Source organism: Monodelphis domestica, chromosome 5 (assembly GCF_027887165.1).
Source record: "Monodelphis domestica isolate mMonDom1 chromosome 5, mMonDom1.pri, whole genome shotgun sequence".
NCBI classification, from domain to species: domain Eukaryota; kingdom Metazoa; phylum Chordata; class Mammalia; order Didelphimorphia; family Didelphidae; genus Monodelphis; species Monodelphis domestica.
This window is the reverse complement of record NC_077231.1, coordinates 77,223,187-77,237,446: the sequence shown is the minus strand read 5'-3', so window position 1 is coordinate 77,237,446 and position 14,260 is coordinate 77,223,187. Positions and strand designations below refer to the sequence as shown.

At 40.5% G+C, this 14,260-nt stretch overlaps 1 protein-coding gene across 1 annotated transcript in view; it reads right to left on the bottom strand.

The window, feature by feature from the left end:
* Positions 1-14,260, bottom strand: part of CRADD (CASP2 and RIPK1 domain containing adaptor with death domain) — a 280,466-nt gene that overhangs the window by 258,867 nt on the left and 7,339 nt on the right. Inside the window, exon 2 of the mRNA XM_001363687.4 lies at positions 11,325-11,630. Within this exon, the coding sequence (XP_001363724.1) occupies positions 11,325-11,625 (301 nt within the window). The 5' untranslated portion in view covers positions 11,626-11,630. The remainder of the gene's footprint in view (positions 1-11,324; positions 11,631-14,260) is intronic.

Sequence of the window (14,260 nt, the reverse complement as noted above, 5' to 3'; positions counted from 1 at the left end):
TAGAGCTACAAAAACAAAAATGAAAGTCTCTGCCTTTGAAGAGCTTGTATTCTACTGGGTAGACCATATGTATATATAAAAATAGACAAGATATATATACAAAAGATATGCCCGGTATTTGGGAAAAGATAGTACTAGGGGAAAAAATAAAATTGAATTTCAAAAACTGAGGTTCTCCTCAAAAACATGGAACTAATAAGTCATCATAGTAGTCAACATCCATTCTAGGAGACTAAAATTGTATTAAGAACATGACAAAATTCTCCAAAGTCAAGATGTACTTGACAAATGACAAATTTTGTGCCAAAGTAGGTACTACTGGTTGTTCAGACATTTTCAGTCACATCTGATTCTGTGACCTCATTCAGTATTTTATTGGCAAAGATATTGGAGTGGTTTGCTATTTCCTACTTGAGCTCATTTGACAGATAAGGAAACTGAGGCAAATGAGGTTAAATGGCTTTTCCTGGGTCACATAACCAGTAAATGTCTGAGGCCAGATTTGAACTCAGGAAGAATCTTCCCGAGTCCCAGCCCACTATTCTATGCACTATGGTGCCACCTAGCCACCCCAAAGTCAGCACAGATTGCAGCAAAAACTATGTCAGAAATTGTGGTTTGAGATCAAGGAATGAAAGATGCTAAAGACTTGTAGACTAGTCTGATGCCTCCCTAGTGTGGGCAATCCATAGTTTTATCAGGTATAGAATTAGAAAGTACAGGAGAAAATACCATAGGCAACAAATAAAACTGACTAAATCTCAAAGGCCAGGAAGCAACTTGCTACAGACAATACAGTAATTTCTAAATCAGTTTTCTCCATACAACTATATTATTGGGTGGTGAGCACAAAGGTCAAAGTAAACAACATATTAGAAGAAATTAATAAAGATGAGAAGGAACTGTTTGCCATTAAACTAATTCCAAATCGGCCTGGTTAAATAAACTATGCACTCCAAAATAAAATGGAAAATGGATCAAGAAAATACATGGACTATATTACAATTTCCTAGAGAGGTTTAACTGATGAAAAACAGTCATCACAATGAAGAGAGAAAATGAGTCCAGAAACGGTCAACCTCCCTGCCAAGTAGAAAGCCATGGCAGCCAAGGGCAATACCTGGTCAGAGTACAAGTATGTTTGAAAAACATGGAAGAGGAGGAGGATGAAAGGTTGCTCACTTGAGAGTCAAAATGAATTATGGGTAAAACAAGACTAAAGAGAGTTTGGCATGAGCTTTAAACAAAGCAAATTATCCTGACAGTGTCTTATCTCCAGATGAAACCAGAAGGAAGGACAATCACCAAAAATTAAATGGAATCAATGCAACAGGTTTGAGGTGTTTGGGGATTTTTTAACAGGAATTTGCCCTCCCAAGCCTAACAGGAGAACTATAGCACTAGAATTTTACTACCTCTCTAGCTAATAAGGATGCAAGTCAAAATGTTTCTTTTTTTTTTCTTCCATCTTGGAATCAATACTAAGTATCAGTTCCATGACAGAAGGGTTGTAAGGGCTAAGCAATGGGAGTTATGCACCTTGTCCAAGGTCATACAGTTAGGAAATATCTAAGGTCATATTTGAACCCAGGACCTTCCACTAAGTCATCTTGCTGCCCTCAAAATAGTTGTTAATAAGATGAAGTGACTGGAGCTGACTTGATACAGAAGAAATACAATCATTCTGAGGTCACACAGCTAATAAATGTCTGAGGATTTGAACTCAGGAAGAGGAGTCTTTGGTAAAAAGTGATGCAGTTTTAAAGGCATCCAAGGAATCAATCCTCAGGAAAATTCAAAAAGAGAAAGATCTCTGAAGAATAGAAAAGATATCATATTCTGCTTTTAATAACAACCAAAAGGAGGTTGGAAGACATTGGCAACTATGGGATCATATGCCCACTTTCTCATCTCCTCAAATCTCAATTTTCCATTGATGATGGTTGTAAAATTTTAAGTTATATCTTAATAATGAAAATATTATATTTTAAGAGGTTTGTTAAATGATCGTTTTAGAAATCAAGGAATAAAGAGGATACAAAATTAAAACCATGTGCCTATGACTAAATCAGCTATTTCAAAATCTCTGCCTTACTGCCTCCACCATACTCACTGCATTCCAAAGCAAGAGGCAGGTAGGACTGCCCATTGGATATTTATTCCCTGTCTACAGGAAGTACGTAATGACAGGAAGTCAGAAGTCAGTGGGCTCCCGGGAAATGTAGTTCTTTTTTTAGGGTAATTTTCAATTATACGTGGTGATGCTTCTATTTTCATGTGACACCCACTACTTAATCAAGCCCTAGAACTCTATAAGTCAGGGTCCACAGACCTGGGCTCTGTTTGCAATATTTATTGGCATGTCACTTAATAAGTCGTTTCCACAAATTTCTTCATCTGTCAAATAGGCATAATAATACTTGCACTACCTACCTCTCAGTCTTGTAAGGAAATTTCTTTATAAGCCTTAAAGTACTATATAAAGGGAAACAATGATTACTGTTTAAAAAAAATATCTTCCATATTGGTGCTAAGGTGGGAAAAGGGTATGAACTAGACAATGGGGGTTAAGTGACTTGCCCAAGGGTCACACACCTTGGAAGTATCTGAGTTCAGATTTGAACCCAGGACCTCTGGCTCTCAATCTACCAAGTCACTTAATTGCCCCTTGGTTACTATTTTTTTTAACTTCCAAGAAATCCGCAGTATTTTGAGAGATCACATTAATCATCAATACTGTAGTAAGGGATTTCTAGCAGGACACAACAGGGCAAGCTGACAGCATGAGACTCTGCAGACCAACATACCACTCAGAACTCCCAGGACTGGGACTGGACACAGAAGCAGTTGCTGGGGAGAGAGTTGGTGGACTCTGGAGGAGAGAGAAGCTGTTTCCTCTAGCTGCCAGGAAATTGGACCATCTGGAAGAAGTGGTTGAGTGAGTGATTACCCCACACTGGTAGACAGTGTGGTGTGTTAATCCTCATCCCCTTCTGAATCCTGTCAGGACTCTTCATCCTGAGACTGCTGTCTGGATCAAAGAAGGACTCTTGGTTGTGAGATTTCTTTGGATCCTGTTGTTTTTGCCCCTACAAAATCCCTCACTAACTTTAATTACTCCTTTAACTAGTTAGGTTAAGATAATTTTAGAAAGTATAGGGTTTTAATAATTGTTGTGGGGTTAAAGTAAGTATTCCCTGATTCCCTTCCCTCCTCCTCTTAGTTAAATAAACTTTTATTATATATATACATATATATATATATATATATAGCTTGTTTAATCCTTCCTTTTAACTCTCTCCATAACAATACTGAAAAATCAAAGTAGATAAAAAAATTTAACAACCCAAATTGTGACATTAGTCCTCTCATATGTGACACCTGCTCTAGATGGAGAATGAGCTGGACCCAGAACTGAGTAGGGGGGTTGTCCTTGGGAAATTGCATGCCAATTCATTAATATAACAAGGAGTTATGATGTTGTAGGCCTGAGAACTTTTCCCAACATAGTTGTATCTAATTTACACCTTGATAGAGGGTCTTGGAGATTTGCCTGGAGCTACCCTGGTTATGTGACTTGTTCATGGTCACAGAGCTAGAACGTGTCTAAGAGAGGACACAGTGAACAGCACTCTGTCCATTGTTATACTGCTGTTTTCCAAGGAGACCACTCAGTGCTTGAATAATCCCAAATTGGCGTTCCTTTCTAAAGCACACCAGCATGGCCCCCACTAAACTATAAAGCTACAAAGCAAGGGAACAAGTTCAAAGAATTGATATTACCAAGATTAACTCTTCCCTTGGTCAATGGAAAGGGAGCAGAAGGAAGTTGCAGCATTTTAGTGATTATGACTTGCCCCAAGGGGTATATATGCTTAGCACTGTGCTTAGCCCATAGTAGGTGCTCAATAAATGTTTATCCATTTATGTAAAAGATAGCATTGAGGATATGACCAAAAAAGGTTTCATGATAGTCATAGAGTCAGTGAGAGGCAATAGAGCCACAGTGGTATCCCAGATTTAGAAAAAGAATAATAGCAAAGTCTGCAATATATTAGGTAGATAAAAAAAAAAGCCAACCTTTATCTTCTATCTTAAGACAGAAGAGTGGTAAGGGCTAGGCAAAGGAGGTTAAGTGATTTGCTCAGGGTCACACAACTAGGAAGTTTCTATGGTCAGATCTGAACCCAGATCACCCCAACTCCAGGCATATCCACTATGCTACCCAGCTGCTCCCATCATATCAATATCAGTGCATCACAAAGGAAAGAACACTGTCTCTGGAGCAATAATACCTTGGTTCAAATCCTATTTCTAAAATCTACTACTTGTATGATGTTGGACAAATCCCATCGCCTCTCTTGGCCTTGGATTTCTCACCTATAAAATGAAAAAATGAAATAGATGGCCTCTGAAGTCCCTTCCAGTCTTGGGTCTATGATCCTATGATTACCAATAGAATGCTTTCTAATAAAAAGAGTTTAATGGATTTCATTCCTGCTCATGTAAAGACTAGTAGTGAATATCACAAATTCTTCCTAAATTACTATTGCATTGGACTGGTACAAAGAATTCAAGATGTTAAAGCTGTGATAAGGCATCATATTTGTTGGGTGGAGAAAATGGAAACTCACCCAGCATTGTCCAATAGTAATACATTTGCCAGATGTGCCGGCAATATATTTGCACACAGTCCTAAACAGGCAAGTATAAGTGATGATTCCCTGAATAATGTGGTATTTCTTGGGTTTATGTCATTTTTTTTTCCTTCTAAGTTACATTGGCTGTTGGGAAAAAATTTAATGGATTATGGATATCTCCTATGAATCCCCCAGAACCAATCTCATGCTGGTCTTCTAGACTAGTTCAAAGGCTATAAAAACACCAAATTTACAAATAACAGCAGAGTTGAAGGTGTTAAGAACACTGCTGACAAATTCCTAATCCATGCTCATTGCCCAAGGACTTTGTCAAATAGATTTTCACTTGTTGTGTATCTTGGTAACCCAAAATCCAATTCTGAATCCTTCTGATCAAATTAGAAAGCCATCCCAGAATGAGACAATCTCCTGAGCCTCCAAAATGTTAGTTGGATTAAGGGGCATACCACATTATATCAAACAGAGTCAGCTAAAGAATCTTTGCTTTGAAAAATAAAAAAATAGTGAAAAACTCTTATTTTTGCATTAAAAAAAACTATAGGAGGGGGCAGCTGGGTAGCTCAGTGGATTGAGAGCCAGGCCTAGAGACGGGAGGTACTAGGTTCAAATCTGGCCTCAGACACTTCCCAGCTGTTGACCCCCATTGCCTAGCTCTTACCACTCTTCTGCCTTGGAGCCAATACATTGTATTGACTCCAAGACAGAAGGTAAGGGTTTAAAAAAAAAAAACCAAACTATAGGATTACAGATTTCTGAAATTTCCACCATCAAAAAATAGCATTGGGGGGTCATCTGGGTAGCACAATGGATAGAGTGCCAGGCCTGAAGTTGGGAGGACTTGGGTTCAAATCAGACCTCAGACACTTCTTAGCTGTATGATTGTGGGCAAGTTACTTAATCCCATTTTGTTTAGTCCTTGTCCTTCTGTCTTAGAATTGATACTAAGTAAGTCAGATCAAATTGTTTGCCAGTTCAGGGAAGTAGGAGAGACAATTTGAACCACATAACTTCAGAAAACTTATTTGGAAATTTGATATAACATGTAATTGGTAAAATTTATTTTAAGAATTGCTACTAAGGGGAGCAGCAGGGTAGCTCAGTGGATTAAGAGCCAGGCCTAGAGATGAGAGGTCCTAGGTTCAAATCTGACCTCAGATACTTCCCAGCTGTGTGACCCTGGGCAAGTCACTTAACCCCCATTGCCTAACCCTTACCACTCTTCTGCCTTGGAACCAATACATAGTACTGATTCCAAGATGGAAGATAAGGGTGTAAGAAAGGGGGGGTGGGGGGGAAGAATTGCTACTAAGACAGAAGGTAGGGGTTAAAAAAATATTTTAAGTAGCACTAAACCAAAATATGCAATCCAGGAAAGAAAGTTAAGTTTTATCTAAAGGAAAGTTATTTTGCTGGAAGTATATTATTATTGTGTATGGAGTACTCAGGGAGGGGTAATATCTCTGGTATGGAGGGCTTGTCGTGCCCTCCTAGGGCAGCTCTAGGAGGGCTTGTCGTGCCCTCCTAGGGCAGCTTTCTAGCCTCTGACCCCCACCTGACACCCAGCTCTCACTTGTGGCTCCCAGTAGCTGCTAGCATGTGGCAGCGGCCACACCCTGGGCAACGGCTTCGACAGGCCGGCCAAACCTTGTGAGGGTAGCCATCGGGTCATCGACCCCTAGTGAACTAGGGCTTTGCTCACCCAGCATGTGAAGTCTGCTTCGCCGTTGGTTGAGATGAAAACGCACAAAGACAATCGTCATCCTCGGTTACTGAGAGACTACTACTACTAGTACTATATTATTATTCTTTTGTTTTCCCCAATCCTGGTGGGAACATGTAAAGAACACTCAACTTGGAACCTATTGCTAATACTTGATCACCTGCTTGAGTATGGCAAATCACTTGATGGGGATGATGGAGACTAATAAAATCTCGAATCTATAGCTTGCTTTAAGGTTTGCAAAGAACTTTACAAATATTATCTCACTTGATCAACAACCCTGGGAGGCAGGTGCTATTATTATATCCATTTTCCAGATAGGGAAACTGAGGCAGAAGACATGTAGTGACTTGTCCAGGATCACATTGCTGGGGAGAAATACAGACTGGAGAGGAATGGAAATGAAAATGTGGAGTCAGGGGACCTGAGTTCAAATTCTAGTACTTACTCTTTATAAAAGGAGGTATTTGACATTCTGAAGCACAACTGGGGTTTCTGCTTAAAAAGTACACATAACTTCTGATCCAGACACCATGCTACTAAGCATACCCCCCATTAGGTAATGATCAGAAAGCTTGTGTACATGCCAGCATCTTCATGGAAGCACTTTTGTGGCAGCAAAGAACCAGAAAGCATATTCTTCTCATAAAGTGTGGAGCATGAACACAGTGGGACATGTCTGCACCAACAGGGGGTGAATATTAACAACTGGGAGCAGCCTGGGAAGACTGGGATGCGATGTAGAATGAAATAAGCAGAACCAGAAAAACAATATACACAGTCACTAGAATGATGGAAATGGGGGGAAATGAAACACAGGAATGCCATGTACTTAACAGGGCCAACCTTGGCATAAAAGAAAAGCTGAGACAATATACGTCCTTCCCCTCTTCACAGAGATGGGAGATTATGGGTAGAGAGGACCACATGAATCAGTAGACACCGCTAATAGGGAAGACAGTGTAATCTGCTGGGCAAAGAGCATTGACTCTGGAGTCAATGTCAGAAGACTGTGGCACAGAGTACCTAGGAAGTGCAGTGAAAAGAGGGTCAGGTCTGAAGCCAGGACATCTTTCTTATCTTCTTGAGTTCAAATCTGGTCTCAGACACTTTCTAGCTGTGTGACTGTGGGAAAGTCACTTAATCATCTGCCTCAGTTTCCTCATCTGTCAAATGAGCTGGAAAAGGAAATGGCAAACCACTCCAATATCTTTACCAAGAAAAGACTGAAAAGACTAAATAACAGCAATAAACATATGCATACACACAAATTGAGTTCATCCTGAGGAAATAATACCTTATTGAGATAATTAAGGTCAAGAGTTTGGCAAATATTAGGACTAGCCAATAAGAACAGGATCCAGTCAATTCTGGCAACAAGAGATTGTCTCCTGGGGGCATTTTAAACACAATCTTTGGTTATTTTTAGACTCTGAACCTAGATACAGCCCATACACCACACAAAATAATAATAGATCCAAACTGGAAAACATAGAAAACTGAATAAATGCTATCACCAAATAAGGCCTCTGGAATAGCTCAGAACTTACAATGGAAAAAAAAAATTCTGAAATTTAATGTCAGAGGAATAACAAACCAAAACCCCAACTCTCTCATTCTAATAAAAGAGGCAGGGTTCATTCTAGGAGGAGAGAATCTACTGGATCAAAAAGAAAACACATGACTCTGGCCAAGTGGCCCTTCCAAAAAGAGATCACCACATCTGGACAGTTGAATGATCTCAGAATCACAGGGCCATAGATGGAGAACAGGAAGCATCCAACCTCTCCATTTTACACATAAAGAAATTGTTACCCAGAGAGTTAAGTGCCTTACTTGATGTCACACAGCTCACTGAGGAGCTGAGCTGAGATTCAGACTTGGCTCTTCAGCATACGTAGCCTGTATTCTTTCTACCAGAGAGAATAAATATGGGGCTGGATAAATATATATAAAGAGCATGGTATCTTCCAATTATCTGGACTCTCAGAGCTCGAACATTCTTTTAACATATAAATAAACTATCTTAAGGGGCAGCAAGCAGCTCAGTGGTTTGAGAGCCAGGTCTAGAGATGGGAGGTCCTTGGTTCAAATCTGGTCTCAGATACTTCCTAGCTGTGTGACCCTGGGCAAGTCACTTAATTAGTCCAATTGCCTAGTCCTTACTACTCTTCTGCTTTGGAACCAACACTTAGTGTCAATTCCAAGACAGAAGGTAAGAGTTTAAAAAATAAAATAAAATAAATTACCTTAAAATCTTGTAATGACAATTTTTTTAAAAGTAGGAATCATCAAAGTCCTAGAAAATGAACCTCTGAGTCCTTACAAAACAGAAGGCAGCTAACCTTCTTTGCTCCAAAAATAATCTCCTAATTTCCAATTAATCAAGGCTCCATGGAAAAGCATGTGATGCACTTCCACTTAGAAAGGTGATGGACAATGAGCGCAGACCGAAGTGTCTTTTTTTAGATAGGGACAATGTGAAATTTTGCTTTGTTTGACTAAACATGTTTGTAATGTAGAATATATCTTTATATATAATGTACATATGTGGAATATATATTCATATATTAGACTATATTACAAATATATTACATGGAATATATTTTTATATATTTTATGCATTGGAACAAATATTCCAAATATATAATTTATCTAAATAGAGAGAATATATTTATATATTGAAATTTATATTCCAAATAAATATGTGTGTGTTCCAAAGAGGAAAAAAAATTCTTTGAGTCCCAACTACCCCAAAGATAGCAGGCTCCTGAGGATGGCAAAGCCCTGCCCTTAGAACTCAGAGTGGTTTGATCTCTAAGATCACAGTTTTCCATCAAATGGTTTATTTGTAAAAGATCATCTTCCATTTTCAGGTCTGAACAAGAAGTCTGTGCTCTCCCAGCTAGTCATTTCTTCCATTCTTCCCCCTCAAAAAGTAAATAGATAAAATAAATAAATACTAACACTTCTGAGCAGCTGTAAATTGTCCCAAACTGTGCTGGATGAAAACCAATTCCTTGCCGTGGAAACGTATCAAGTGTGTATATGTACACACTAAGCCACCTTTCTATAGAATGCTGCTTTCTGTGGCAATACTACCAAGGCAGGTCAAGTTAATCAACAGCCAGTCTTCCTTTGGGGCTGCCTACTATCTCCACTGGCCACTGAAAAATCAACAGCCCTTGGCAAAAACATCACTTTTTGAAACATATAAGAGGACACCAGGAATGCCTCACCCATCATCTAGCCTGTCTCTGTTTGTTTGCTCCATGCTTTTTTTTTCCCTTCTCACCCAGTTGGCTTGACTCCACTGGTTAGCCAAAATGGCTTCTCTTTTTCCCCAGTCCTTTGGGCAGAACAAGAAGAACATCAAGATGGCCCCGTGTTCGTACAAGCTGTCTGCAAACACAATCTAAGTACCTGTATGTTTCAAACAGCCATTATTTCTCTTGTTGAGAGTGCAGCCCTAAGATAGTATCGTCTATGCTTTTGAAAGAAAGTTGCTATTTCGTGCTTTATGTTAATATGCATGATGCAAATTCAGCTTTAGGTAAGAAATTCTAAAAGCAATCTGCATTCCCCCCAAAAATCTGTTACCTTGTACGTCCCTATTTTGTACTCCTTGGCTCAGTACTCTGTAGCTTCCCCCCTTCCCCCTCCCCCACCAAAATCAAAAAATCCCTCCTGTGGACATACAGGGGAGAGCCCACTTGAGAAGGGTTCACAAGGGATAGGTGGGGCCACTTTTCCTCTGATCGCTTATAGACTATAGAGAAGGAGGTCTCCGTGAGAGCCGCAGGCACCCTGGGCCTCCATATACCCATCATTAGGAAATAATTCCCATGGCTAGGGAACAGAAGAACTCAATCGTTTTCTCCAAACAAGACCCAAGGCCCTATGAAAGGTACTCCATTCTAACCAATATGGGAGCTCCCGAGCTCATGAAATCCAGCATGGCTTTCCTGGTCACGTCTATATACTTTATTACAAGGGGAGACTTGTCTGAGGTAGAGGTGGGGAAATGCAGAGGAGATGCCTGGCAATGACGAGGGGGGGGGGAAGCACATACAGAGTTAGAGACATACTTGAGGACTGTGAGATCCCCTCATTTGGAGACATCTCCATCCCAAATGTCCCGAGGGGTTATTTGTGCCCACCCTGTGCTCCTATTGGTCTGATCAGGGACATCGACCCTGACCCAGTGATGTCATTTTGGTCCTTTTCAAGGTCAAAGGGCAACAACTAATGCAAACATGCATATGAAAAGTAAATGTAGAAATAAATGTAAAATATTTTCTGATTTTCTCTTCATAAGGCAATTCAATTCTTCTTGGGAGACTGTGCTAATGATGGCAGGATTACAACACGGCGAGAATTTCCCACCAAACGGTGGCCAGTCAACCAGTCTATATATGTTCAGGGCCTTTAGTAGAGCACAACTAAAGCTAGTTTCAGACAGCCAGCCTTTACCAACAAATGATGCCAACCTTAAAAATACTTGTGGTTTGACATGGGGCTCCAGAACAAGAAACAGCTGTGGTTACACAGGAGAAGCTGGAGGGGCTTTCCTCCTTCAGAGATCTGACCCATGATAAGCCTTTACTAGCCAGTAGGCCTGAAACCACACGCATGAAGCCACCTCCTAACCTCGGTTTCCAACCTCAATCTCCAAATGCTCCCAGGCATCAAAACACCACCTGCCTTTGCAATGAAAGCAAGTCTTCCCCTTAGCTTGCCAAATTCTCGAGGAAAGACATTCAAAAACAATTCTCTAGCTTCATTTCCGGCCCGACTCTCAGCATTCCCTAACTCCCACTTCTCTCCTCAGAATATTCTCAAGCCATACGGGCGACCCTTCATCCCTCATTCCTTCTTTATCGATATCAGGCTCCTCCAACCTTCCAGCCCCAGCGGCTCAATGGAAATGGCTTTGAGCCTACCTGTAGTAGGTGTCTCTTGGATGGCTTCCTCCCGTGATTTCTCCAATTTCTCCCTCACCCAGGGAAATTCCTGCAGGGAATCGAGGAAGGTGTCAAAGGCTTTGGGTCCCCGTGTAGGTAGGATATCCAGCAGCATCATAGTCTTCCTGAGGCCTGTGGATTGGGCTCTGATTTCCTGAACATGGTTTTCTGTCAAGATCCCTTCCTGGTAGAGATATTGCAGAACGAGTCCATCCACAAGAACTTCTGAGCCCAGTTCCAGCCGAAGGGAGCGGAGAACCTGCTTATCTCTGGTCTCCATCTTGCCTGAAAAGGAAAGAAACCACAAGGACTCAGAAAGACTAGTTCTTACAATCTCTTAACAGCCAAAACATCTCATTATGTGTATAATCAGCTACATAAGATCAAATTCACACAATATGAAGGATGTGACTTCTCTGAGTTTGGGCTTCTCATACAACAAGAATTCTTTTTTTTTTTTTAAACCCTTACCTTCCGTCTTGGAGTCAATACTGTGTATTGGCTCCAAGGCAAAAGAGTGGTAAGGGCTAGGCAATGGGGGTCAAGTGACTTGCCCAGGGTCACACAGCTGGGAAGTGTCTGAGGCCAAATTTGAACCCAGGACCTCTCATCTCTAGGCCTGGCTCTCAATCCACTGAGCCACTCAGCTGCCCCCTACAAGAAGAATTCTAACCCATTCTAACTTATTTCCTTGTTCATTAAAAGGATACATAAGGAAATAAAATACAAATTAGAATAGCTAGCATTTATAGAGCAATTTAAGGTTTGCAAAGTACTTTACAGTTTTTATCTCATGTGGTCCTCATAATGACTCTGGGAGATTGGTGTTATTATTACTATCCTTATTTTGCAAATGGGGAAACTAAGGCAGATAGAGGTGAGGTGACTAGCCAAGGATCACACAGCTTATGATCTCCCAGGCATGATTGAACTCAGATCCTCCTGACTCCAAGATACCTTAACACAAAGAAGAAACTTGAAGTGCCCTTGTTTTCAAAAATAACAGGAAAATGGCAGGAAAAGATACAACATCAATCAAAAAGCATTTATTAGGTGATCACTCTGGGGAAGCTGTGGAAATAACCTCTAGGCATAAGAAATGCCACTTTACTAATTGGGGTAGAGATAAACAATGGAAAAACATATGCCAGATTAAAAAAAAAATACAAAATATATACAACCAAAGGCAGAGGGGAATAAAAGAAGATGAGAATCAAGAAAGACTTCCTGGAGGAAATGGCCCTTGAGCCTCTAAGGAAGCAAGTATCCCCATAAAAAACTGATGGCATTTTGGATCTATATCTAGAGAGAGAAAGAACTTGGGAAGCTACATGATGCAGTGGATAGAATTCTAGGTCTGACTAATTCATTGCTGGTGGAGTTGTGAATTGATCCAACCATTTTGGAGGGCAATTTGGAACTATGCCCAAAGGGCGATAAAAGACTGTCTGCCCTTTGATCCAGCCATAGCACTGCTGGGCTTGTACCCCAAAGAGATAATAAGGAAAAAGACTTGTACAAGAATATTCATAGCTGCGCTCTTTGTGGTGGCCAAAAACTGGAAAACGAGGGGATGCCCATCAATTGGGGAAATGGCTAAGCAAATCGTGGTATATGTTGGTGATGGAATACTATTGTGCAAAAAGGAATAATAAAGTGGAGGAATTCCATGAAGACTGGAACGACCTTCAGGAAGTGATGCAGAGCGAAGGGAGCAGAACCAGGAAAACATTGTACCCAGAGACTGATACACTGTGGTACAATCGATGGACTTCTCCATTAGTGGCAATGCAGTGATTCTGAACAATCTGTAGGGATCTAAAAAACACTATCCACAAGCAGAGGATAAACTGTGGGAGTAAAAACACCGATGAAAACCAACTGCTTGACTGCAGGGGTGGAGGGGATATGACTGAGGAGAGACTCTAAATGAACACTCTAATGCAAATACCAACAACATGGAAATGGGTTTGAATCAAGAACACATGTGATACCCAGTGGAATCATGTGTGGGCTATGGGAGAGATAGGGGAGGGGGAAAGAAAATGATCTTTTTTTCCAATGAATGTTTGGAAATGACCAAATAAAAATTAAAAAAAAAATTCTAGGTCTGGAGAAAGGAAAACATGAGTTTTATTCCAGCTTCAGACACTTACTAGCTGTGTGACTATGGGCTTCACCCTCTTTGCCTCAGTTTCCTCATCTATAGAATGATCTGGAGATAAAAATAGTAAATCATCCCAGTGTCTTTGCCAAGAAAACCCCAAATGGGGTCAGGAAGAGTTGAACACTACTGAAACAACTGAACCACAGAGAACCTACTCAATTAACAAAGAAAAAAAAAGAAGTCAAAAATTACAGGATGGGGTGAGGGAAGGAGGGAAGGTAAAAGAATGGGATGGAGGTGGGGAAAGAAACATTGTGGCAAAGTGACTACAATACCAGATTCAGAGTTGGGCCAGTTTTGGATTCAAATCCCACATTCCTACCTAGATGTCACTTGTCCTCAATTATCTCAGCTGTAAAAATGGGAATAACATAGTTGGATGCCTAAAGCACTAAAGATACTTAAGAACTTTATCAATAAATGGGCAACAAAAAGGAGTATACATGGAAAGAAGGAAAGGAGCAAGTTGAATATGAGAGGCTCCTATTTACACACACACAAACACACACACACATCAAGGGACTGAAAAGATGAACACACAGGGAGAAGAGAAAAGGTAGATAGAAAGGAATAAACTGTCTCTCAAGAAGAGGTTCATAAGAGTCAATACAATGGAAAAGATTGGTGGGTGGGGGGGGAGAGGGGGAGGCAGCAGGCAATTTTTTTTAAACCCTTACCTTCTGTCTTAGAATCAATACTGTATATTGGTTCTAAGGCAGAAGAGCAGGAAAGGCTAGACCTAGGGTCA